Source organism: Equus asinus, chromosome 24 (assembly GCF_041296235.1).
Source record: "Equus asinus isolate D_3611 breed Donkey chromosome 24, EquAss-T2T_v2, whole genome shotgun sequence".
Classification (NCBI taxonomy): Eukaryota; Metazoa; Chordata; class Mammalia; order Perissodactyla; family Equidae; genus Equus; species Equus asinus.
This window is the reverse complement of record NC_091813.1, coordinates 14,284,509-14,312,505: the sequence shown is the minus strand read 5'-3', so window position 1 is coordinate 14,312,505 and position 27,997 is coordinate 14,284,509. Positions and strand designations below refer to the sequence as shown.

The following is a 27,997-nucleotide window of genomic DNA, read 5'->3' as shown; positions in this document are numbered from 1 at the left end:
TTTTGTATGATATAAAGTAACAACCTTTATTCTCTCTTAACAAGGGTACCAAAAAGTTTTCCACATTATAGATGATAGGAAAGTATGATTTCCAATCTATTGATTTTATAGAGTTTTCATTAATGTCCAAAGACAATTATTGATGAGGACTTCCTGCAGAAATCTTAGAAGTCAACTTTCATCCTACATACTACTTTCTAATATTGGAAATCCGTATTAGAAAGTCTGCACTGATGAATAATTCTGGATGATTTTGTATAGTCTCAGATTTTTAGCCCTAAGAATTTGAGGGCTGTGAAACTGCCTCCTAACCTAGCAGAACCAAGCAGAAGACACCTAACTTTCAAAACGAGTTGAAAGATACAACTTTTAATTTGGTACATTTAGTGGACAAAGTCCTTATGAACAGGCAAATCTGCAAGCTGAGATTTTTTTTTTCAGGTTTAGTTTTACGGCCACTATATCTCTCTTTGATGAACACTTTACAAAGTCATATAAATAGGCTCGCTGTATTAGAGCACCTGAGAAAGAGTATGAAGTAAGAGTTTATAACTATTTTTTCAGATACACAAAACACAATTATAATCTCTGTCCTCTTCATAAATTCATGACAAACCCACAGTAACCTAATAAGGTTATTTTAATGGGTGCTAAATATAAATACTTATCTCCTATCTATACTCTTGTATTGACTAAAAGTCTTCTATGAATAGAAAGCTATTACTGTCTCTCTTCAAGTTTGTCTGTATCACATAAGCACTGATCAGTTCTGGACAATTCATTCACAGCTGCCTGTTTTTGCTGAGTGGTCTTCACAAATCTGAGCAGATTGATGAGAGCAGCAGGTGTCACTCCTGGAATACGACTCGCAGCCCCAATCTAAGAATTGAAACCACAAGAGAAACATGAGTGAGCTATGTCAAATCAAATCAAATCTATTTTCCTCCTATTAACAATCTATATATTATAGTTTATAAAATATTTTCAAAACTATCATCACAATGTATCTTCAAAATAACTATAAAGTAGATAAAGGAAATGTGATTATTACTAATATTTTGCAAACTGGGGAAACTGAGGCTCAGAGATGTAAATGACTTGTCCAAGATCACATAACTAACAGATGAACTCTGATGACCAGCGCTGTCCAATTGAACTCTCTGTGATGATGGAATTTTCTATAACATTTGCACTATAATAATGCACTTGTCCAATACAGTAGCCACTAGCCATATGTGGCTGCTATGACTGAAGAGCTGAACTTTTATTTTATTTAATTTTAATTAACGTAAATGGTAACATTTGGCTAGTGGCCATCATGTCAGGCAATGTAGCCTATGACTATACATAAAAACATAACCCAAAATGAATAGGATATATAGAGAGAATTATAAAATTTAAGGCCTGTTTGCCTGGTTTCCATGATGACTATTGCTAAGAACACCATGTTATATTGATGAAATCACTCTTCCTTTTAATAAAAATCATTTTTTTCAAAAATTTTTTACAAAACATATTTTTGTTAAATGCCCCTTTATTTTATGAACCACTACTAAACAAACAAAACACTGCCCACTAAACTATAATACACCATCAATTTTTAAGATACAACTTAGTTTGAGATGTTAAAATGTGCATCTCAGAATCAATAAATATAGCTTATCAGTCTTTAAATATTTGTTATTATAGTCCAATACTATATAACGAACGTTTTTACAGATGTTTACAGATGTGCCGTGTGTGCATGTGCACACACACACAAATCTGAGGCTGAAGCATGGAGTGGGGACCTCTTTGGCTCCCCTCTTTCCCTTAGTAGCTCCCAAGGCAACACAATGGAACCCCTAGGGAGAGATCCAAGAAGAGATTTGAAAACCACTGATATGCATCATATTTTAACCTAAAGTGGTTTAAGTCATGCATATACACTAGTCTGCACTGATGGTTCAGCACATGGTTGAGACGAGAAGATAATTATAATCAACCCAATTCTTGACTTCTAGTTATTTATTTAGACTAAGCTTTTTCATCTCTTGAAAACATGCCAACATCTGTGGGATACAAAGAGATATATGAAAATAAGAGGTTAAGTTTTTTATGATGAAATAAAACGTTAGTTATGTGGCCACTGTAATCCAGCTTTAAAGAATTAAACCACTGTCTCTTTATTTATAACCTGTTCCTATCCACTATCTGTTTTCTTACCGTCAGTGGGCGACTGAACTGTAGCTTTTCTCGAACTTCATAGGACAGAGACACATCCCTGAGAGTCAAATAATCTAGGTCTTCTGGCAGTTGGAGAGCTTCATCTCGCTGAACTTCCTTTATTTCTTGTTGCTGATGGAATAATACTGATTCATAAGTGGCTGGTGAACAAAATTAATTACATTATGATACTCAGATTATTTTAACAACTTATATTTTTATAGTTTTTTCCAATTTATAAAGAGCTTTTGCATATTTATATCATTTCCACTTATCCCAACACCATGAGACAGGTGGGGCAGGTGTTCCCTTCCACAGATGAGGAAATTGAGGCTAACATTGAAGAGAGGTGGTATCTTGCATATTAACTGCAACATTCTGTCTGGTAGTTTATTGCATGTCTTTTTCATTTCAAAAATCTGGAAAATTAAAGGTAAAAAAAGAAACTGCTTTCCTTCAGTGCAAATTTTGGTGGAGCATTTCCCTCAATAGGCTGTCAGTTTGAATGTTAAGTCCTAAAGACAGGATGTTTCTTCTAGAAAAGTTTTCTGAATTGTGTCTATATAAAGCTATAATTTAAAAAAGCAGAGCTTCTCAGATGATAATTTAAATAATTCAACTAAAGTTTCACTCAGAAGGTAAGTTAGACAGATAATTCTGCAATTATTGTGTAATTAAAGCATTATGTTCTTAGAAAAATAAATTCAGAACCCATTTTGAAACCTAAATTGAGGTGGGCATTCTGTCCCATTCAAGAAAACAAGCCTTCCCTCAAGTTTTGGTTGCATCTGCTTCCATCACTTGACTGGCAGCCAGAAGAACCTCAGCTCTGAGCCTGGCTCTCCCAGCAAATTACCCTCTGACCACGAGCACGTCATTTCCTTCTGAGCCTCGGCTTCTTTATCTAGATGTTTACGAGCTGATCCGGATGACTTCTGATAGTCTTTATGGCAACAAAGGATAATTAGGAGTGCACGGGCCCTGCAGTTAGACCAGGCAGGTTTAAGTTTCAGCTCTGCCACTAACCAATTGTGTGATCTTGGGCAAGTGACCACTTATCTGTAAAATTAAGACAATAATGCCACACAGGACAGTTCTAAGTCTCAAACGAAATAATGCATGTAAAGGGCTTAATACAACACTGTAATATAACAAATTAGGACAATAAATTGTAATACTATTTTATGACTCATGCATAGACTCTTCAGGGGATCATGGAATATAAATGAGGAGATAATGTATATGTTAAAGGTATATTACTTAATCTTTCACATATGTATATAGCAAAACATGAGAGAGAATACAAAGAAGAATCTGAAATTGATTTATGTCCTCGAGAAACATGTCGAGAAGTGGATGTGTAATGCAGAGGAGGAGAGGAAGAGTGATTTGAAAACTACTGATATGTGTTGTATTTTAACCTAGTGGGATTTCTTTTAAGCCATGAATATAAATTAGAGTCTTTATATGTGCCAGAGTCTTTAAAGAACAAGGCAAAAAAGTAGCTATTCCATGGCTGAAGTCAAGGATTCCTACAAACAAGTTAAAGACGATAATTCTTTTTTTCCCCATTTATTTTATTGAGGTCATAATGGTTTATAACATTGTGTAATTTCAGTTGTACATAATTATTTATCAGTTTCTTTATAGACTGCATTGTGCTCCTCACTAATAGTCCGTCACAATATATGTGCCCCTTCACCCCTTTTGCCCACCCCCCAACCCCCTTCCACCCTGGAAACCACTAATCTTTTTATCTGTGTGTTTATCTTCCACAAATGAGTGAAATCATATGGTGTTTGTCTATCTCTGTCTGCCTTATTTTGCTTAACATCATACCCTTGAGTCCATCCATGTTGTTGCAAACGGGATGATTTTGTCTTTTTTTAAAGGCTGAGTCATATTCTATTGTGTGTATATATCACATCTTCTTTATCCATTCCTCAGTCAATGGGCACTTGGGTTGCTTCCATGTCTTGGCTATTGTGAATAATGCTGCAGTGAACATAGGGGTGAGTATGTCACTCTCAATTGTTAATTTCAATTTCTTTGGATAAATACCCAGTAGTGGGATAGATGAGTCGTATTGTATTTCTATTTCTAATTTTTTGAGAAATCTCCATACTGTTTTCCATAGTGGCTGCACCAGTCTGCACTCCCACCAGCAGTGTATGAGGGTTCCCATTTCTCCACATCCTCTCCAACATTTGTTATTTTTAGTCTTGGTGATTATAGCCATTCTGATGAATGAGGTGATATCTCATTGTAGTTTTGATTTGCATTTCCCTAATAATTAGTGATGTTGAACATCTTTTTATGTGCCTGTTGGTCATCTGTGCATCTTCTTTGGAAAAATGTCTGTTTATATCCTCTGCCCATTTTTTTTTTTTTAAAGATTTTATTTTTTTCCTTTTTCTCCCCAAAGCCCCCCGGTACATAGTTGTATATTCTTCGTTGTGGGTCCTTCTAGTTGTGGCATGTGGGACGCTGCCTCAGCGTGGTCTGATGAGCAGTGCCATGTCCGCGCCCAGCATTCGAACCAACGAAACACTGGGCCGCCTGCAGCGGAGCGCGCGAACTTAACCACTGGGCCACGGGGCCAGCCCCTCCTCTGCCCATTTTTTGATCAGGTTGTTTTCCTGTTGTTGAGTTCTAAGAGTTCTTTCTATATTTTGGTTAACCCCTTGTCAGAAATATGATTTGGAAATATTTTCTCCCAGTTGGTGGGTTGTCTTTTTGTTTTTTTCATGGTTTCCTTTGCATTGCAGAAGCTCTGAAGTCTGATGTAGTCCCAATTTTTTGTTTTTCTTTTGTTTCCCATGCCTGAGAAGACATGGTATTCGAAAACATGCTGCTATCACTGATGTCAAAGAGTGCACTGCATATGTTTTCTTCTAGGAGTTTTATGGTTTCAGGTCTTACTTTCAAGTCTTGCATCCACTTTGAGTTAACTTTTGTGCATGGTGTAAGAGAATGATCTACTTTCATTCCTTTGTATGTGGCTGTCCAGTTTTCCCAACACCATTTATTGAAAAGACTTTCCTTTCTCCATTGTATGTTCTTGGCTCCTCTGTCAAAGACTAGCTGTCCATCAACGTGTAGGTTTATTTCTGGGCTTTCAATTCCATTCCACTGATCTGTGTGTCTGTTTTTGTGCTAGTACCATGCTGTTTTGATTACTGTAGCTTTGTAGTATATTTTGAACTCAGGGATTGTGATGCCTCCAGCCCTGTTCTTTTTTCTCAGGATTGCTTTGGCTATTCGGGGTCTTTTGTTGTTCCATATAAATTTTAGGATTCTTTGTTCCATTTCTGTGAAGAATGTCACTGGGATTCTGATTGGAAGGGCACTGAATCTGTAGATTGCTTTGGATCATATGGACATTTTAATTATGTTTATTCTTCCAATCTATGTGCATGGAGTATCTTTCCATTTCTTTATTTCATCTTTGATTTCTTTCAATAATGTCTTGTAGCTTTCATTGTATAGGTCTTTTACCTCTTTGGTTAAATTTATTCCTAGATATTTTATTCTTTTGTTGTGATTGTAAATGGGATTGTATTCTTCTCTTTCTGCCAGTTTGTCATTACTGTATATAAATGCAACTGATTTTTGTAAGTTGATTTTGTACCCTGTAACTTTGCTGTAGTTGTTGATTATTTCTAATAGTTTTCTGGTGGATTCTTTAGGGTTTTCTATATATAGGATCATGTTGTCTGCAAAGTGAGAGTTTCAATTCTTCCTTTCCAGTTTGGATTCCTTTTATTTCTTTTTCTTGCCTAATTGCTCTGGCCCAAACCTCCAGTACTATGTTGAATAGTAGTGGTGAGAGAGGGCATCCTTGTGTTGTTCCTGTTCTCAGAGGGATGGTTTTCAGGGTTTCCCGGTTGAGTATGATGTTGGCTATGGGTTTGTCATATATGGCCTTTATTATGTTGAGGTGCTTTCCTTCTATACCCATTCTATTGAGAGTTTTTACCATACATGGATGTTGGAACTTCTCAAATGCTCTCTCTGCCATCTATTGAGATGATCTGTGATTTTTGTTCCTCCTTTTGTTAATGTGACATAGCACGTTGATTGATTTGCAGATGTTGAACCATCCCTGTGTCCCTGATATAAATCCCACTTGATATGGTGTATGATCCTTTTAATGTATTACTGGATTCAGTTTGCCAATATTTTGTTGAGAACTTTTGCATCTATGTTCATCAGTGTATTGGCCTGTGATTTTCCTTCTCTGTGTTGTCCTTGTCTGGTTTTGGTATCAGGGTGATGTTGGCCTCATAGAATGAGTTAGGATCATTCCATCTTCTTCAATTCATTGGAATAGTTTGAGAAGGGTAGGTCTTAAATCTTCTTTGAATGTTTGGTAGAATTCTCCAGAGAAGCTGTCTGGTCCTGGACTTTTATTTTTTGGGAGATTTTTCATTACTGTTTTGATGTCTTGTGATTCGTCTATTCAGATTCTATATTTCCTCTTGGTTCAGTTTTGGGAGATTGTATGAGTCTAAGAATTTATCCATTTCTTCTAGGTTATCCAATTTGTGGGCATGTAGTTTTTCATAGCATTTTGATATAGTCCTTTGTATTTCTGCGGTATCTGTTGTAACTTCTCTTTCATTTCTAATTTTATATATTTGAGACTTCTCTCTTTTTTTCTCAGTGAGTCTTGTTAAGGGTTTTTCAGTTTTGTTTATCTTCTCAAAGAACCAGCTCTTAGTTTCATTGATCCTTTCTACTGTTTTTTTTGGTCTCTATTTCATTTATTTCTGCTGTAATTTTTATTATTTCTCTCCTTCTTCTGGCTTTGGGCTTTGTTTGTTCTTATTTTTCTAGTTCTGTTAGTGTAGTTTAAATTTTACTTATTTGAGATTATTCTTGTTTGTTGAGATGGGCCTGTTCCACTATGAAGTGCCCTCTTAGAACTGCTTCTGCTATATCCCATGAGAGTTGGTATGATGTATTCTCATTTTCATTTGTCTCCAGGTATTTTTTGATTTCTCCTTTGATTTCTTAATTGATCCAATGGCTGTTCAGTAGCATGTTGTTTAGTCTCCACATATTTGTGACTTTCCCAGGCTTTTTCCTGTAGTTGATTTCTAGTTTCATAGCATTGTGGTCAGAAAAGATGCTAGATATGATTTCAATCTTCTTAAGTTTATTGAGACGTCCCTTCTTCCCCAACATATGGTCTATCTTTGAGAATGATCCATGTGCACTTGAGAAGAATGTGTATTCTGCTGTTTTTCGATGGAATGTTCTATATATATATCTATTAAGTCCATCTGCTCAGGTGGTTCATTTAAGTCCACTATTTCCCTGCTGACTTTCTGTCTGTCTGATCTATCCATTGATGTAAGTGGGGTGCTGAGGTTCCCTTCTATTATTGTGTTGCTGTTAATTTCTCCCTTTAGGTCTGTTAATAGTTGCTTTATATACTTGGGTGCTCCTGTGTTAGGTGCATATATATTTATAAGTGTTATATCCTCTTGGTGGAATGTCCCTTTCATCATTATATACTGCCCTTCCTGGTCTCTCCCTGCCTTTTTTATCTTGAAGCCTGCTTTGTGTGATAGAAGTATAGCTATACCTGGTTTCTTCTGTTTGCCATTTGCTTGGAGTACCGTCTTTCTTCCCTTCACTGTGAGCCTGTGTTTGTCTTTAGAGCTGAGATGTGTTTCCTAGAGGCAGCATATTGTTGGTCTTGTTTTTTAATCCATCCAGCCATTCTGTGTGTTTTGATTGGAGAATTCAATACATTTACAGTTAGAGTGATTACTGATATATGAAGGCTTAATAATGCCATTTTATTGTTCGTTTTCTGGTTGTTTTGTATTTCGCTTGTTTCTCTTCCTTTGTATTTCTGACTGCTATTTCAATTTGGTGGTTTTCTGTGATGGTTTTCTCAGTATTTATGATTCATGTCTCTGGTCTGATTTTTTGTTTAGTGGTTACCATGACATTTGTATAAAAGATCTCAAAAATAAGAGCTCATTTTCTGATAGCCTCTTATCTCCATTAGCCTAAACAGGTTCCATCCCTATCCTCTTCCCCTTCTAAGTTATTTTTGTCAAAAATTATTGTTTTGTGTTGTGATTAAAATGTTTATAGTTATTTTCGATGTTTGCCTTCCCTTTTATGTAATTGTTTGCTAAACTGTTCTGATAGAGAGCTGCAATTTTTTTATTTTGTCTGTCTGTTTATCTCCTTGCTCAAGGCTTTGTAAATCTTTGCCCTTTAGTTTCAGGTATGAGGGCATTCTTGATCATTTCTTGTAGGGAGGTCTAGTGGTGAGGAACTCCCTCAACTTTTGTTTATCTGGGAAAGCTTTTATTTCTCCATCATATCTGAAAGATAGTTTTCCTGGATAGAGTATTCTTGCCCACAAGTTTTTGTCTTTCACAATTTTGAATATCATTCCATTCTCTCCTAGCCTGTAAGGTTTCTGCTGAGAAATCCACTTGAGAGCCTGATAGGGGTTCCTTTGTAGGTTATTTTCTTCTGCCTTGCTATCCTTAGTATTTTTTCTTTGTCATGGACTTTTGTCAGTTTTACTAATATACGCCTTGGAGAAGGTCTTTTTGCTGTGATGTAATGAGGAGTTCTATTGAACAAGCTCTCTGCTTCTTTCTCCCACTGGAATATGTATAATCTTTATGTTGCATTTCCTAACTGAGTCGGATATTTCTCAAAGAGTTTCTTCATTTTTTTTAGTTGTAGTTCTCTCTCCTTCTCCACCTGAAGCATTTCTATGTTTCTGTTCTCTAAATTACTAATTCTGTCCTCCATATCAGCAGCTGTTTTTTAAGGTTTCTAGATTTTTAAAAATCGTATTCATTGTGTTCTTCATCCCCTGAATTTCTGTTGGTTTTTTTTTAGATTTTCAGTCTCTTTGGTGAAGAATTCCTCTGCTCATTAGTTATATTCCTGAGTTCATTGAACTGTCTGTCTGAGTTTTCTTCAAACTTGTTGAGTTTCTTTATGAGAACTATTTTGAATTCTCTATCATTTAGATTGTAAATTTCTGTGACTTCAGGATTGGTTTCTGGAGACTTGTCATTTTCCTTCTGCTCTGGAGCATTAATGAATTTCTTCATTGTGTCTGATGAAGTGATCCTTTGCTGGCACACAGTGGTAGTTATCAGGCCACAGATTCCACCTGCCACCACTGGTGGGGAGGGGCAGGAGCTGTTTTCTGAACCTGCTGCATCTGCTGGAAGTTGTGCTGACAGTGCTTGTCTGTGTTTGCCTGCTGGCTGCAGCCACTTGGTGGGTCACACATGCACATGGAGGTGCTCTGGTGCAAATCTGCTGCCTTGGCTGGGGACTGGGTGAGTTGTTCACTAGGTGGGGAGGGGTGGGGTACCTTCTTTCACACGTTTGCTGGTCCACTCTGTGCTGATGGACTGTTTGCCTGGGCTGCTGCACTTCATGGGGACGCCCACATGGTGGCTGAGCCATACCACTCTGTGTGGAGTATTCCTACAGGCTGGTCTGCCACTCTGAAAGCAAAAGCATTCATGTGCAGGCCTGCCTGCTCCCCTGCCTCTTCTGCCATTTGTGCACCAGCTGCTGTGTGAGGACCTGTTACCTTCATTGCTGCTACTGAGGAGGAGATCTGCTCACCTCCTTCCACTGTTTCCTGGGGATGAAGTAGCCCCACCTTCAGATGTATGGCTGTGTGGATCTCTCAGATGTCCTACTGTGCTTTGTAGGGAGTCTTCTGTTGGTAATGAATGTCTGTTTTATTGTAACTTAGCAGGGAGAGACTAAGGGAAGAGCTTACTCTGCCATGATGCTGACATCACTCTCTAAAGATAACTATTCTTTATTCTAACCTGAACCTAGTGATTTATCAGACAAAGCAAAATTGCAAACCAAGTTTAAAATACAGAATTTAATCACCTTTTCCCAGGGGCTAACAGCCTAAATGTTCAATCAGGTAAATTTTACTCAACAGAGAAATCAGAATGTTGAAATAAAAGGTCAACATTACTTCTTATACATTAGCATACTACTAGTGTCTGGTCATTTGAAAGAATGATTCTAGGATTTCGGTGAGTTCCTTTTGTTGGTAGACTTTTGTTAGCTTGCATTCTGGGATGGTAAGTAGTACTTGGGTCATCCTATATATACAGCCAAAGCAGAGAAATGTGACAGACCTCTCTGGAGTTCAAAGAAAATGCTGCTTCTAGAAGGAATGCAGCACTCTTACCATCTTCACTGGTCCTCAAGGAACTGAAGTCCTTTCCTGTTTGAACAGTACAACATCTTCCAACTTTTACTACCCTTTTCCCCATCTCATTCTGTTCCCTGCCTTTTTCTCCACATAGTTCCCTACCTCAGGAAAAAATCTTCTGTCAAAATGCAGAAGCTGATATTATTCTCAGTATTTTTTGTTTATGCTTGAGACTTTTCATAATGAAAAACTAAAAAAAGGCAGAGCAACTACAAAAGTCATCTGTGGATTTGATGGTCAATACACTGATCCAGAGTATGAGAGCACACCAAGTGTTATAATGTACAGGGACAGACTCTGGATTTCTTTGCCTGATACAGAGTATTTGTTAATGGTAGAGTATTCCACTATTTTGTCAAAGCCAAAGACAGTATTATTTTTCTCATTATTAGGACATTAGATGGGGAAAATGTAAAAAGGAAGCTCAAGGGAAAAAAATAAGTTTTTTTATCTAAAGGAGAACTCTCCAGTAGCACTTCCCAAACTTGAAATGTGCACACAAATCCCCTGGGGATCTTGTTAAAATGCAGATGCTTACTCAGTGGGTCCATGGTGGAGCCTGAGATTCTGCATTCCTAACAAGCTCCCACATGTTGCAATGCTGTTAGCCTGGGAACCCCATTTTGAGTAGCACAGAGCCTAAGACTATGCTGGTCCTATGGTAATAATGGCTCTTCTTGACATAGGGCTCTTATTGGATCTGCTGTCCATTCGTAATGTCCACATATAAGAGCATATAGGCATCTTAAGTAAAAAAGTATTTCCTACCTTCTATTTTCAGTCTTTGAGCTAGCTCTCTACATTCAGTGTACTTCTTCAAGGGCTCTGGAATAGCCTTGGCCAGCACCTCCATGTCAACTTCCTCATACTTCAGAACATCCAGAGCTCTGTAAATACACACAAGTTTCATTAACATTTGGGTCCATATAAGGCAAATTAAAACAAGATTCCTGGGAAACAATACTAAATCTCAGAATAAATAATATCAAAAGATACCCCTAGTTCTTTCCAAGTCCAATGAGCAAATGCAGCAGCATCTGCAACACAGGGGGACCTCAATGAGCTTAGTGTGTGATTCTCCCCAACTCCCTTCCTTTATCGTGAGAAACTAGTGGTTGGTAAAGCTTTGATTGCTATAACCCATTTGTCCTCCCTTTCTTGTAAAGACAGAGTGTCCTCTGATAACAAGGGTTTAATCGAATTCTCTTAAGTATTTACATCTAAGCCATGTTAAGTCCATGTCCTGTGAAGGAGATCTCCTGCTTGTTTCAAGATTGCAAAATATTCTGCAGTTTCCCTCTCGTTTTGTTTGGGTCTCACAAGGCCTCACTGATGTATATAGTTTTCCTACATTTACTGCCTTAATTCATTTTATTTTTATTTACTAACTTTGATCTTTCTTTTTTTTGGTGAAGAAGATTGGCTTGAACTAATATCTGTTGCCAATCTTCCCTTCTTTGCTCTAGGAAGGTTGTGCCTGAGCTAACATCTGTGCCAGGCTTCCTCTATTTTGTATGTGGGTCACTGCCACAGTGTGGCTTGATGAGCAGTGTGTAGGCTGGCACCTGGGATCTGAAGCCACAAACCTGGGCCACTGAAGTGGAGTGCACCAAACTCAACCACTATGCCACCAGGCTGGCCCCAATCTTTCCCTCTTACAATAGCTTGCTTTTTTGAAAAATTCTGTCCACCCAAAATCAATTAAACCAATTAATTATCAACTCAACAGAAAGTCAGATCTGCCCATCCAGGAGTGCTGAGTCTTCCCAGGCCTCCCAGCAACCTCTATAGCTCCTTCTATTATCACAGTCATGCATTATCACCCTTTGCAGATGCTTGACTCATCTTTTCTGGCTCTAGAAGTCCAGAAATTCCCTCCCTATAAGGAACCGGTCACTTTGTTGTGCTCCAAGAGACAAATTAGGTCAACTAATTACAGAGACTTCATCAGATAAGCTGCAATGAAACCATATAACCCTAAGCTCCAAAACAGAAATGGCTGTCCTTTCAGAAATTATAGAACATAATGGGGTAGACCTTCTAATGACTAACTAGTTACCCTAGAATCCAGGAGGATAGTGACCTCACAGACAGCCCTTGACCACCTAACTTTTAAAAAAATTTAAATAATTTATTTACAAGGCTTGGAGCTGTTCTTAGGTCCAAACTTCAAGACCTGCTTTGAATCAAGCCTAAGCCTCAGAGCCCAGAGCTCTGGCACAGAAAGGACAAGTCCGTACACTTCAGCAGAACACAAGAGACAATGTCTGAGCCATCTAACACATCAATGCATTTCCCTATAATCCTGAAAGGAAAATGCATGCACATGCACTCTGTATCTCTTTTGTTAAAATGCCTGCTCAAGGGGCCAGCCCTGTGGCTAAGTGGTTAAGTTCACGTGCTCTGCTTCAGTGGCCTGGGGTTCACCAGTTTGGATTCTGAGCGTGGACCTACATGCTGCTCATCAAGCCATGCTGTGGCAGCACCCCACATAGAGGAGCTAGAATGACCCACAACTAGGATATACAACTATATACTGGGGCTTTGGGGAGAAAAGGAAGAAAAAAAGAGGAAGACTGGCAACAGATGTTAGCTTAGGGCCAATCTTCAAAAAAAAAAAACCTGCTCAAAGTCTTGTTCAACTTAGTGCTTAGTACAGAGCCTGGCATGTATGCAATAAATGCATTTTGGCCAATCTTCTACCTTTTTAGCTTTATATATCTAGGCATTGATAAAGTGAGTTCATGTTGGGAGGCTGAATGTTACACTGTAAATACTCTGCTGTAATCAAATATGGGGACTGGGACACTGTTCCCTCTTGAAGGGAAAGGTACCTGAATTAAAAAGGAAAGCATTTGGCCAAATTACTTAAAAAAAAATCACCTTCACAAAATGGCTAAAATGCTAATTAATGCATAAATATATGAAAAAGGAGACTCTCAGTTTTATATTTTTACCAAAGTAATTCCATTAAAACCTTGTTGAAAACTTCTACTGCTCTCACTATGATCTCAATACAATTAGTCATATTTAATGCAAATTGTAATTAAATAAATTTGAAATAGTACAACATTTGATCAAAACAAAGCATAATGTTATAAATTCTTTGTGCGAAGTTGGAAACACTGTGAACCCTCCTAAATTTAAAACAAACAAATAGCTGGAAAATTGAGTGACTATAAACCATGTATATACTACTGCTATCTCTCAAGGCCACTTAGGTGGTAAACAAGTATCTCCGCCATCCTTATTTGTGAATCAGGCTGTCATTCCTGTGAATGAGGTCCCCAAGTCTGGGTGATTACTATGCAGGTTCTTTAATACTTATTGTTACTATCATTAAAAATCTGCTTAATAGCCTCTAACAGTGGTGCCAGTGCTTTGGGAAATTTCCATGAAAGTAAAAACTTGGGAACAGAAGTTGTAAACAATAAAACACCATGATGGATGAAAGAAAACAAGGACATATTATGCTAGGCTGTTAATTAAGGAGAGTGCATTTGGCAAGATTAGATAATAAAAAGCAGCATTAAAATGGGTATACCTTTAATCTACAAAATCCTCACAAGGGAAACAGGTTAAAAAAAAGAAATATACACGGGAGATACAGCTGCAAGATCTGTGCTTCTAAGCTACAAGTGTAGGTTGATGCCGTCTGAGCAACTCCCCTCCCTCAACTGGCACACTTAAAAAAAAAAACCTTTTTTAATTGAAATAACATTGATTTTTAACATTGAATAAATTTCAGGTGTACATCAAAAATATGGAATGCTTCATGAATCTGCAAGTCTTCCTTGCACAGGAACCATGCCAATCTTCTCCGTATTGTTCCAATTTTAGTGTCTGTGCTGGCCAAGGTGAGCACAGCTTACTTTTTTTTAATGGGAAAAATCAGTGCTGAAATATGCAGATTTTGAACTACGCAAGGTCCTTAGGAACATATCTGTAAAGCAAAAAGCTCTCCATTAATGTCCCTTAGACTCAAAGTCCATATAACCAGAATGATAAAAACAAAAACCAAAAAACCCCTAAAATGTAGGAAGGTACTCCTGAAGTAAGTCCAAAGACTTTATAACACTCTGTTTAACCAAAGAGGTTTCCTTGCTGGAGCTCACAGACAAGATGAGACCATTCTAATTGCTCCAGGCTGATCAAAGAAATATTTCTTGGTTTGTACCCTCTAAATCTTGGGGAAGTCAGAACTCAATGGAGGCCAGAGAGAAATTATATAAAAAATAAAAATAATAATTTAGAATCATATATATTTTTAATACTGTGTAAAGAGATAAGTTACATCTAAAGGATTCTGAAAACAAGCCAAAAGTAAGCTACATTCATTTAAAATGTGTAAGTAGGGCATCTTTAGGTAATGTCTTTCTGAAATGATCTTATTTTCTGTAAAAAGTGAGAAAGGTTTATATTAAAAATGCCTACCTGAGAGGCAGACTTTTACTAACACTTATAGAAGCCTCTGGAATTAACTTTTTCCATTTAGAACTTGAAAACTCAATGGATTTTAGCACAGAAATGCCTTCTTCTAAAGAAGACTTCATCCAAGAAGCTCTTTCATATCTTTGTTGGGACACACAGCCAGCTTCCTTATACCCTAGAAGAGGGAGGAAAAGAGCAGAATGAGAGAGGTGTCACAGAAGAATAAACCTGGCTGCCGGACTTCATGAAGACTGACCTCGGAATGTGAGCCTGCTGTCAGCATTATCGGGGCGCAGTGACAAACGGAACTCAGCTCGGCTGGTGAACATACGGTATGGTTCATTGGTGCCCAGTGTGGTGAGGTCGTCAATCAAGACTCCTATGTAGCCTTCTGTTCGGCTAATGATAAAAGGAGGCTGGCGTCTGACCCGAAGACTTGCATTGATTCCAGCTATCACACCCTACAAGAAGACTGAAATGTTTAGAGCACTACTGTGAAGTAAACAAAGGGCTTTCTTATTCAGAACACTACCTGGAAAAAAACAGCATGGGGCACCAAGAGAGCAGGCACTGCCCAGAAGGGATAGCATAGAGACAGAAAATGTGATCCTTATTCAGAAACAGAATATGAGTAATGTACCACTTTGTTTTCAACAATATCTGATATTCCCAATAAGCCTAGGTGGGCTAATCTTTTTAAAAAATCCACCTGTAAGACTTTTCTAGCCTTTCCCCACTTAGATGTAACAATAACACAACTTCCCACTTAAAAGGAATAATAATATAATTTTCAATAAAGTTATGTTAAAAGGACTACATTTTCTTTTTTTTTTAATTTCAGGGGCAGTACAATAAATCTATATTTTTTTAGATCCACGAGTTCAGAAAAGAGTAATAAGGCCACAAGTGTTTTTTAAATCCTATTGCATACAGTAGCCATTTCCATATGATCTTGAAAGGGAAGTAAGTCTTCTGTTCCAGTTGAGTTGTACCTAAGATCTATCAGTTACTATAACAGACACTAAGAGGTACAGCAGTTCAATAGTCCCTTTCTGTTTCTAACATTCGAACAACCTCTTACTTGAGCTGCAGCTTCCTCGTAACCAGTAGTGCCATTTATCTGTCCAGCAAAGAAGAGCCGTTGCACCAAATGTGTCTCAAGAGAAGGAGTGATCTGACGGGGGTCTAAGTAATCATATTGAACACCATAGCCTGAGCAAAGAATAAATGATGCAGAATAAATAAAAACAGAGCTGGTTTGCTTCAAGGCAGAGAAGCAAAGATTATCATTAAATGTTCTTCAAAAATGAACACTATTTTAAATGCACAGATGTTGCGCTTTGTCTTCGGAAGCTCTAACCGTGAGGGTAACTGAGGCCTCCTGTCTGCTGAACTGACGCTGAGCTCACAGTGAAAGGCAGCTGTGATTCCCTTTACCTGGCTGCACCATTTTAGCTTTCTCCAAGCCTCTGATGCATGTGATCATTTTCTCTTGTAGTTCAGCTGGTAGTGTCACAGATAACCCTTGTGGGTAGATGAGGCCAGAATCCAATCCTTCAGGTTCCAACCAAACCTGATGCAGACGGTTTGGAAAACGCAAAACCTTTGATTCAATGGAGGGACAGTATCTAGAACAGGACATTGAAATAAAAAAAATTAATGAAAGAAAAGAGCATTGACATCACCCCTTAAAATAACTAAGCACTGATATTTTGCCCTTACCGGGGTCCTCTTGTAGTTTCCTTAACGTGACTATTAAGGTGAAGGTTCTCAAGGACAATCTCATCCACTCTAGGGTTGGTGTGAGTCAAGTAACACGGCAGCTGATCTTCTGGCTGAGACACAGGACTAGTCACAGAACTGTTTTGCTTCTCTGTTAGTTTGCCTCTTAGTCAAATAAACTGCACACATGATATGCACTTACTTTCATAGACATTAAATCTATGCATAATGCCAAGGACTACTTATGAAGTATTGTCAAAACAACCCAAAATATGAATCTAAATTTAAGCCTCTAGATCCACCAGTTTACAGGAAATATAGAGGATGGAGGAACATGTTTAAGGCACCAGACGGATGAAATCAGACCAATCTAGAATGTAGGAAATTCTAGGGAACAAATGACTCAGTTTTCTTCCACATATAAACGTCAAAAACAGGAAAAAAAAAAAAAAAACTGTTATAAGACACATCATCCAATGCAATGTGTAGACCTTATTTTGGTTCCTGGTTCAAATAAAACAATTATAAAAAAACATTTTAAATAAACTGTAAACATTTTAAATAAACATTTTAAAACAACTGCAAAAAACAACTAGGGAAAACTAAACACTGAGTATCAGAGAATGTTAAGAAAATATGTTTTGCTGGGTGATAATGGTATTGTGGTTGATTTTTTACAAAGTTCTTATCTGTTAAAGACATATACCAAAGTATTTATAAGTGAAATGATGTGATGTCTGGGATTGTTGCTCTAAAACTCAGCAAGAATAAAATGTTGAGGAAAGATGAAACAAGAATGCCAAAAAATGTTATTTCTTGAACCTGGGTGATGGACACATTTATTAGACCATTTTTTCTACTTTCTGTAATTTGAAAGTTTATTTTTAAAAAGTCTAAAAATATACACACTAAGAAAGTATCATCACAATTTACATTTTACCAAAGCAAAAATATAAAAGTGACTTGCTCAAAATAACAGACTATTTAGAGCCACTCATTAGGATAACACTCAGCAGAAAACTAGGACCATCAATTATTAGTCCTCAATTCTAAACACACAATATACATTTTTTTAATTCAAAAGATAGGCACAAGTAGCCTGTACTATTCAAAAGTATCAGTATCATGAAAGACTGAGGAACTGTTCCAGATTAAAGAGAAATGACAATTAAATGCAGCATATCATCCTAGATAGGAAAAAAACCAAGTTGCTATTAAGAACCATATCAGGGGGCCAGCCCGGTGGCGCAGCAGTTAAGCGCGCACGTTCCACTTCGGTGGCCCAGGGTTTGCCAGCTCAGCTCCTGAGTGTGGACCTATGCACTGCTTGTCAGGCCATGCTGTGGCAGGCGTCCCACATATAAAGCAGAGAAAGATGGGCACGGATGTTAGCTCAGGGCCAGTCTTCTTCAGTAAAAAGAGGAGGATTGGCAGCAGATGTTAGCTCAGGGCTAATCTTCCTCAAAAAAAAAAAAAAAGAACCATATGGGGACAATCAGCAAAATCTGACCATAGACTCTATATTAGGTAACAGCACTGTATCAGTGTTAAATTCCCTGAATTTCATCAGTGTTGAGGTTATATAGGAGGATGTCTTTGTGCTTAGTTGAGAGACACACTGAATATTTAGAGGTAAAGGGTCATGATCTCTGCAACTTACTCTCAAATGATTCAGGAAAAAAATAAGAAATGTATTACTGTTTTAAACAAACACTAAACATACACATCTATATATGTCTCTATATATAGAGAGAAATATGGGAAGATATTAAAAATGGGTGAATTTCAATGGTTTATAAGAGTTTGTTTTAATAGTCTTGCAACTCTTCTGTAGGTCTGAAATTGTTTCAAAAAGTTCAAATAGGCAGTTATCAAAGTAATGAAATTTAAGAACTTATGGGGAAACACCAAATTAGCCAAATTAGCTAATCCTTTAAAGATCACTTTTTTTGGACCCTAAGCAATAGTGATGTAAAGAGAATTGCTACCAAAAAAAAGAGAAAGAAATGGTTAGGCTATATGTTGCTGTGAACAACCAATATCAGCTGTAAAGCCAGATTATCATAAATTATCTTACCTTAATCCACACTGTCTCATGGATAAAGCTGAACGGTGTGGGTGGATTATCTGGTGTCTGCTTGTTTAGAATGCTGAAATTAATGGACTCTTTGGCAATTCGGGGTGGAGTCCCGGTCTTCAGTCTTCCCACCACAAACCCCAACCTCTCCAGAGTCTGAGCCAACCCTATGGAAGGCTGATCCCCTAGGCGTCCTGCCGGGTGCATCTCCAATCCAATGACCATCATGCCTCTCAGAAAGGTCCCAGTAGTCAGAATCACACTCTCCGCAAACACTGTGCTTCCATCCACTAAACGATTTAGGAAAGAGAGTAAAATCGTCTTCTAATTGTTACCATAGATCAAAGTGGAATGTGACTATTTTACATTAGAACTACAGAAAAACTTTGTCTTTAGAAACTTAAGAATTTTAAATGAATAAGAAGGCCATATGTTATCAATTGCAAGAATTCAAGAAAGCTGGGAGGGAGAACATAATATGTTAGCACCAATTCACATGTTCCTAAAGTCATATCAGCATGGAAAAGTTAATGTCAGTTAATTTTTTTAATTAATTAATTTTAGACTTCTTGCTAAATACAAAAGACTACCTCACATGATTTCTTCTCCCTCTTGAAACTCCAAGAAAATAAAATAAAGGAACAAAAGACATATAAAATCACGGAGACAAGTAACAGAAAAGAACCTGTCAAAAGATGAGAAATTTCAAAATATTTTTGGAAGACAGAAAGTGGTTGGAAGATTGATAACTCTGATCCAGCAGAGGGGAGGTGGTGGTAACTCAAGAATCAGAAGAGAAGGGGCTGGCCCGGTGGCTCAGTGGTTAAGTTTGCATGTTCTGCTTCTCAGTGACCTGGGGTTTGCCAGTTCGGATCCCGGGTGCAGACATGGCAGGGCTTAGCAAAAGCCATGCTGTGGTAGGCGTCCCATGGATAAAGTAGAGGAAGATGGGCATGGATGTTAGCTCAGGGTCAGTCTTCCTCAGCAAAAAGAGGAGGATTGGCAGTAATTAGCTCAGGGCTATTTGTCCTCAAGAAAAAAAAAATCATATCTTTGGGCCTATAAGATATAGACAGGTTCAAAAATCAGCATTTAAAGATATTAAATTAAGTAACAGAAGCATAAGTAATTTAAAGGTATAAAAGCCTACATTAATAACAATAACATAATCATTAAATCTGGAGAGAAAAGGAAATGAAAATAAAACTAATTTAGTTATTGTTTGTAGAGGGAAGTCAATAAACACAGAAGAAACAGAAGATAAAGCATATTATATAAATCATAGTTATTATAACGTAATCACCAGAACAAAAACACAAACTTTAAAAAAAGAAACATAGCTCCAAAAGCAAAGCAAACACAGATTAAGTGGGGGGGAAAGTACAGGACAGTGCACATAACATACTACTACTATGTGACAAAAATTTAAAATATATATACGATATGTACCCCTGAAGACACATATATATGCATAGGTAGAGAGACTACACAAGAAACTAGAAATGCTCTTGCAAAAGAAAACTGGTTGGCTGGGGGACAAGAAGAGAGAGAAACCACGTTTTCACTCTGTATTCTTTTGTCTCCTTTAAACTGTTTACCATGTGTATGTACTCCCCATTCAAAAAAACTAACAAATCTATAACAAAAATTAACTTTAAAACAGGGAAATTAGGTCAAGATCTGTATTTTAAATAGTGACATTCTTTAGCACAGCTCCTCTTGCCATTTTGTTCCCAGAATGCTCGCAGGCAGCCATATTAGTCCCCTAGCCAGAAAGCTGACTCTTCTCCTGAGAACTAACAGACATCGCCATTTGGGAGTTCCCCAACAAAAAGCCAGCTCAATCCCTAATCACCAGACCACAGAGTCAGCCAAGCAATAATACTAACTGCACACACAAATCTTCCAATCAGTGTTTTAGGGCCTCATTTTAAAATCTGAACTGACAACCAAAGTTCCCCAGACACTTGAAGAAAGCCCTCTACATGAAAGGGAGCAGCCCAAAGAAGCAACAGAATAAAGAAATCTGGACAAAACAATACACAGATCAGAAAGAAACTTCAAAATTGATAATTACAATCCTTATACAGATTAGAGAAAACATCAAATTCAGAAACCAAGAACAAGATGCTAAGAAAAATAAACAATCAGAAAAAAAGGACACTGTTTATAAAGGAAAACATAAATTTTAAAAATTCATTATAAGGATTTGGACAATAAAGTTAAGGAAATCTCCTAAGAAAGCATGGCAACACGACAAACAATAAAAATAGAAGAAACCTAGATGACCAATCCAAGAAGGGACAGAAGTGAGAGAAAGAGGGCATGCAGAAATAATAGAAGAAACCACTCCAGAAACCAAGGACAAAGATTTCTAGATTGAAAGCGAACACCTGGTACCCTACCACGATGTATGAACAAAGACCACATTGAGGGACATCATTTTAAAATTTTAGAACACCAGAGACAAATACAAGATCCTAGAAGATTTCAGAAAGAAAAAATATCTCATATACAAAAAAATTTAAATCAGTATGCACTGAGCTTCTTAACAGCAAAACTGGAAACTAAAAGATAGTGGAGTAAGACTGTCAAAATTCTCAGGAAAAAAGGATTTAAACTAGAATCCTATTCTTCACCAAATTAAGAGTGAAGTCTAATGGGAGAAGAATACATTTTTAGATATGTAGGGACTCAGAAAATCTACCTGTCATGAATCTTAGGAAGCTACTGGAAGATGTGCTCCAACAAGATGAGGTGATAAGAAAGAAACAGTCTGAAGTCCAGGGAGACAAGGGGGGACGTAACACAGCCACGTGGTGAAAGGAAATCTCAAAATGACACCTGTGTAGACGGCCTGGAGAGCAACTGTCCCGACTACAGCACAGGCGTCTGAGGGGCGTGAAAGGTGATGTCTGTGAGACGGAAGCATCAAAGGAAAAACCAGAATTGATAGATTATTTGAGTATTGAGAAAACAATCGTTTTTTCTGATGAAAAAGTTGAACCGGTAAAATAAGCAAATAAAAAAATAAAGTAATGATTAACCCAAGACAAAGTAAAGAGGTATATGAAAGGAAACAAACATAACATTCTGCTTGGATCTGCAGTGAACAATACTTAAATAATCATAATAATGTAAATACTATCAACCGAAATTTACAGTATAATTTTATTGGAAGGACAGAGGGCAAGAAAGTAGGAAATTAAAAAAGAGCTACCATAACAAAAAGTTAATAGATAATGTCCAAGACTGATAATTTAGGGAGTAAAAGCATAAGCATACTGTTAAAAATAGGGAGCTATATATCCAAAGTGACAACTAAGAAAGTTGAAGTGGTTAAGTCTAGAGAGAGAGAGAATTGTTTTTCCATACAAACTTTTAAATTCTATTTGATTTTTTAAAAAAATTACATGCATATGTTATTTTGATTAAAAAATTAATACATAAATAAAAATATAATAATCTTATAAAATATACATTTTAAAAATTTAAAGTCATAACTAGGAAAAATACAAATTACAACAGAAAGACCAGGAGAAAAAGACACAACTGTGTAGGCCATAAAATCCTACACTAAGATGGTACAGATGAGCTCAGAATTTGACTGAGCTTCATGAAGATGAAAATGAAAAGAGAAATATGATTTTTTCATACAATTTTTCTTATCCATAAAGAGAAAACACAACAATTTCCTCGAATAAGCAAAATATCGCCATACTTTGCTCTAAAATAAATTTCTCACATGGAGTTTGACACATTATTATCATCTATAACCAGTACACACCCAAAACAACACCACGGACACGGCATTTCCCAGTGTGCTCAGGCTCTGGCTCTGTAAGAATAAGATCTTCTACAGCTCCCTCCTGAACAGTAAGCAGTGGCGTGTTTAGGATTTCTTTCTGTCAAAAAAGAACCCAAGTTGAAACATAACAGTTAAACAACCACTATAATCTCTCCTGTTTTCATGCCCTATTCTTACCTGCATGTTCTGCTTATAGAGTTTCCTATCAATTTGAGCTCTCAGACCCCAAACAGCTGGTCCCTTACGCCGGTTTAATACTTTGTAATGTACACCAGACTGGTCACAGATTCGACAACACAGGCCATCCAAGGCATCTACTTCCCTCATTAAATGGCCCTTTCCGATGCCGCCAAAGGAAGGATTACAGGACATCTGACCTATAAGAAAAGACATAAACGAAATAAATATATGAGTACCTTGCACATTGTGAGTGTTTAATAGGGACGTGTCTGTACAAGTGACTAGAATCATCTCATATGATAAAAAATAAAAAACTTGAAACACACACTGAAAGGAAAACTCCGAAGTCCCAGTGGGATGCAAGAGTTGCTGAAGGCATCCTGAAGAGAAACCACTGTGAGCAGTTTCTTTTGATCATCTTTTCCTTGATGCATATTTTACTCTTTCATTAGGTTGCCTTTTCCTTCAAAGTGTGGTTTTGAAATCCTTACCTCATAAAACCTTCCTGAATCAAACATACTTTCTGTTTGTCTGTTTTGGGGGAAGACTGGCCCCGAGCCCGTGCCCATCTTCCTCTACTTTCTATGTGGGACGCCTACCACAGCATGGCTTGCCAAGTGGTGCCATGTCCACACCTGGGATCTGAACCAGCGAACCCTGGGCCACCAAGAAGCAGAACGTGAGCACTTAACGGCTGCACCACCCGGCCGGCCCTCAAACATACTTTTAAGAAGTCCCTTTGCACTGATTCACTGCTATAATCAATTACGTCTTCTATAAATGCCATCTGCTGTTTTCTTTTTGCTCATTTTGCAGAAACAATTAAATTATAAACTTCCTGAAAGTAGGAACCCAGATTTAATACCGTGTCTTTAAATTCCCCTAATCTTCTTTGGAGATCTAAACTAATGTGGTTACCTCAAAGGTTTTTATGGGAGGTGGAGTGGGAAAGCTGTGTTAACATCTTCAGGTCTACTGCAGCCACCATCGAGCCCTCCACAAGTTTTTATGGTCCCCAGAGGCTGAGGAGTGCTGTGATTAGGAGCATGGCTTAGGAGTGAGTGAAAGAGATCTGGCTTAATTCCTAGATCTACCACTGACAGACTCTGTGATTTCCACAAGTCATCTAATTTTCTGTACCTCAGTTGCTGCACTGTAACAACAGGGATGATAGCTGTAGTAGATTACTTCCCTCCTTCTTCCTTTCATACAGAATCACAATTTTATTTAGGTAAATACTCTCCCCTGTGAAACTGTGTTTGGGGAGTGTGATCTAAACTGAGTTGAGGGATAAATCTTTATCGACCTAAAGTAGTCACGGTGTTCCTGTTCTTACTTGCCTGTGTCTGGTTTAAGGCGGGGAAATAAGTCATGAGGAAAGATTTTTTTTTTCTTTTTCTCTTTAAAGAGATACAAGGAGAAAAAACTTCTGCTGAAAGTTGTCACACCTGGATGTGACACCTGGAACTACAACAGCCATTTTGCAATCATCAGGACAGCTAGCTTGAAGATGATCCAAGAGCGTCATAATGGAGATATGGAAGGAATCTGAATCCTTGGATGTTGTGGGCTGCTGAATTAACCAACTTTAGAGCTTATCTACTTGCAGACTTCTTGATAGGTAATAAATTCTCCTTTTTGTTTAAACTCATTGAATAAGGATTTGTTATTTGTAAAATGAGGTAGGGTACATAAAGCTATTAGCACAGTGACTGGCACAAAGTAAGCCTAAGTAACATTTACTAATAATTATTTTAACTTATTTCCCAGGTCAGTGTAAAATACTCTTTGCTTCTGATCTTCACTTTTTAAAAATCACATAATTTCTTTGAAGTTTTTTTTTTACATTTTTAATCATAAATAATTTATCACCAACATTTTAACAATTCTTCTAATTATTTTCTCAAAGTTGTAAAATATTACTATTTACATAAGTGTCTTTAAATGGATATCTTAGAAAAGTGCTCCAGGGCCGGCCCTGTGGCCGAGTAGCTAAGTTCGAGCGCTCCACTTTAGCGGCCCAGGGTTTCACCGGTTCGGATCCCAGGCATGGACATGGCACCGCTCATCAAGCCATGCTGAGGCAGCGTCCCACAGAGCAGAACTAGAAGGACCTACAACTAGAATATACAACTACGTACTTGGGGGGCTTTGGGGTGAAGAAGGGGAAAAAAAAAGAGAAAGAAGATTGGCAACAGATGTTAGCTCAGGTGCCAATGTTTAAAAAAAAAAAGAGAAGTGTTCCAGACACTTTGTATAAAATCCATAAGCATAGTGGATATTTATCCTATCGAGTTTACATGAAAGCAAGCAATTTGCACTCCTGAGTTTCTAATTCAACATATTATTTCACATAAAAATGTTAAACTATTTTATTAAAGAAACAAAAAATAAGAAATAGAACATTGTAATGAATTCCCAATTATCGAAGCAGGTCCAATCTTATGTCTTTTATACCTCTTCTCACTTCCCTCTTTCCCAGACATCATATCAACTGTAAATATTTCAGCCAAGGACATTTTGTTTAGGAAAAACACACACACAATAACTTAATCATACCTGAAACATTTGAATTATTTGTTAATGAATAAGTAACCAAAATATAAACTAAAATGTGAAATGACATCAGCAACTAGGATTTTTTCCTCTTACTCTGTACTACTCTTAAATACTCCTCTTCCCATCTTTGGAAAGGACACATTTCAGATACTTTTAGATCAGAGGTCATAACCCAGTTGTTTCCCTGCAATGTTTTGCTTGGTACACATAAAGGCTTTCGTTAAAATAAACAAACAAAAAACCTGAATGAGAATGTATTTTCCAGCTCACTACTCATTGTTACTCCATGTTGTTTGACATCCACCTAGCTGCACATGTTTAAATTATGTCTGGCTCCTAGAGCATCTAAAGTGATGTTTTAGATATTGCTACTCATCAAAATAGCTTTAACTCTCATTACATATGAGTTAATTAAAAAAAATTTTTTTTTAAATCTTGAATCCAATTTCTGACCTTTTTCTCAAACTTTCATCCCCAGAAACGAGTGTCCCCATACATATGAGAAAAAAAAAAAAACACCCCAAACCCTAAGAATAAATTACTGAAATTCCACTACTTCCTTATATCTCTAAAGCAAACAACTTCTGGGCTCTTTTCTGAATTGGTGTATATTATATACCTATTTAGAAAATACACATTTGTGGAAGTCAAGTGCCAAGAAATCTTCATCTTTTTAAATTGCTAAAAACTTTTTCTCAACTATATTTATCAATGTTGAGCCCCTTTTCTCACAGGCATAAAAGGTGAACACAGCACTCTCTTTTGCTTCGCCCTCAAAATCTTTCTCAACATAGAACTTCGGGACCCAACATTCATTCCCAGTCATTTGGAGTTGGAATAACGAAGTCTATTGGTCCTCTGCGCTCTTAAGTAGAGCCTACTAACATCCCAAGTGTGGTACTAGTACTTGGGGTGGGCAACAGCAGTAAAAACGTACACTCCATTTCTCACTCTACTAAAGAACTGAAGTCGGCTATGTGAAAGGCTTATGATAAAACAATAGTTAACATCTGACCACTTAATATGGGCAAGCGCTGTTCCAGATGATTTGCATGTATTTTCTGACTTAAACTTTACAGCAACCATATGAGGTCGGTACTATTATTTCTATTTCATAGAGAAAGAAATTGAGGATAAACTGTCCTCTGTCCAAGGTCACACAGCTAGTACACAGTGGAGGTTAGACTAAAGTTCAGAACATCGAACAATCTTTTCAAGAGGGAACTTTCTCCATGAAATGCCTAAGTGATATGACACAGAATAAACAGGATCAGAAAGCTTTTCTCTCTGTCATGAAAGGCAAACGACAGCTTGCCAAAAGGCATTCTTTTCCAGGTTAGTAAAAAAAAAAAAAAAAAGACTTTCTGCCTCCGATTTCAGTACTAGAGGATGATATGACTGAACCACAAGAGGACAATTCTTGCATTCTGTATTCTCACATTCATTCAACCTTCTAAGCCAAAGCAATCTTTCTTTGCTGAAACCAAGTAGAAATACTTGATGCTTCACCATATCAAATTACCTTAGGAACTTTGATTTTAAGATAGAATTGTCATTGAGTAAGCTTATCTATAAAAGTTATTAAAATATCACTGAAAATTCTTAAAAAGAAAACTTATATATTCCTTTGTTGGTAGAAGAATATGAATAATAGGTTTTGATGGGAAAAACCTTTATTTCTGACAGAAGTACATTACTTATACTCTTTAATGATCTTAGTTCAAAAATAGTTTTCTGTTCATTATATTTTTTTTATTGAAAGGTAGTACCTGGTCTTTATTTTTTTAAAAATGTAAACGACACTGAAATGTATAAGAAGCAAAGTGTAATCTCTTGGGTAATCATATAGTCGCCCCAAAGAACTGCTGTTTACACTGTATATTTCTCCACAGTTGCAAGCTGAATGGTAATTTTTAAAAAGTATTTCAGTACACAAGCAGTGACTTATTCACAATTTTTACAGAACAGTTAATATTTCAATAACTTCACTCTTAAGCAAAATGCAGGAGGAAAAACATATGCACGCATAATTTACAAGATAACGTCACTAGCATCTATCATGATGCTACAAAACGGTCTTGCTTTAAATTATGGCATTATTAGAATTATTATAGAATGCAACAAAAAGTAGCATCATTCTTCAAAAGAGCTTCACAAAATCTGATAAAAACACAATGGTCGTTTAATAAACGATTACCGGGCGCCCCATGCCCGGGGACGCGCGCCCGGCGAGAGCCCCAGGGCCTGCGATGCCGCTCGGCCCGGGCGCGGGCAGGGGCGGCGGCGGCGGGGACGCGGCGGCTCGCGCTCCTCACCGATGGCGTCCGCGCGGTGCGTGAGCAGCAGGGTCCGGGAGCCGCACCGGGCGGCAGCGGCGGCTGCCTCGGCCCCGGCATGTCCTCCGCCGACGACGACCACGTCGAAGCGCGGCGTCCCGGGCGCGGCGTTCTCCCCGCTGAGCCGGGCAGACGGAGGGTGCTGTTTGGTGAGGGAAGCCGCGACCCAGCGACCACAGCCTCGGAAGGAGAACATAGCTGGAGAATGGCAGCGTCTGCCTCTGCAGCTGACAGGACGGAGGCCCAATCCTCTGGGCTCGAGAGAGCGTCTTCAGGGCGCCGCCATCTTGCTCTGACGTCACGGCGTAGCACGTCTACGCCCAGCGTCGCCGCTATCGGCGGTTTGGCGCGACTTTTCGGGCAGAGGGCGGTGGCCCGCTGGCAGGGCTCTTTCTGCGGCTCCACCTCGGTCATCTTTTGTCTTCTGGCGAGTTGCA

General features: G+C 37.9%; 1 protein-coding gene and 1 non-coding gene across 4 annotated transcripts; both read right to left on the bottom strand.

Moving 5' to 3' along the window:
- On the bottom strand, positions 1-27,878 carry MTO1 (mitochondrial tRNA translation optimization 1). Of its 3 annotated transcripts, none has more exons than XR_006519136.2 (12): positions 27,540-27,872; positions 22,663-22,862; positions 22,465-22,582; positions 18,678-18,967; positions 16,601-16,713; positions 16,316-16,506; positions 15,960-16,090; positions 15,135-15,339; positions 14,882-15,053; positions 11,216-11,334; positions 2,206-2,337; positions 1-879 (listed from the first exon to the last, which is right to left on the bottom strand). XR_006519136.2 is itself a non-coding variant. In XM_014834724.3 (12 exons), exons 1-12 carry the CDS (start codon positions 27,754-27,756, stop codon positions 721-723), a joined length of 2,076 nt encoding a protein of 691 aa, XP_014690210.2. In that variant the 5' UTR covers positions 27,757-27,878; the 3' UTR covers positions 1-720. The 3 variants fall into 3 exon arrangements, 1 of the variants encoding a protein (XP_014690210.2); XM_014834724.3 differs by having other exon boundaries at positions 2,206-2,366; positions 27,540-27,878; XR_011497764.1 differs by lacking the exon at positions 1-879 and adding an exon at positions 13,992-14,390 and having other exon boundaries at positions 2,337-2,366.
- LOC123280512 (U6 spliceosomal RNA) lies at positions 14,205-14,312 on the bottom strand. The gene has a single exon (XR_006519453.1). It is a non-coding gene; the product is annotated as a U6 spliceosomal RNA (small nuclear RNA).
- Positions 27,879-27,997: the final 119 nt, after the last annotated feature.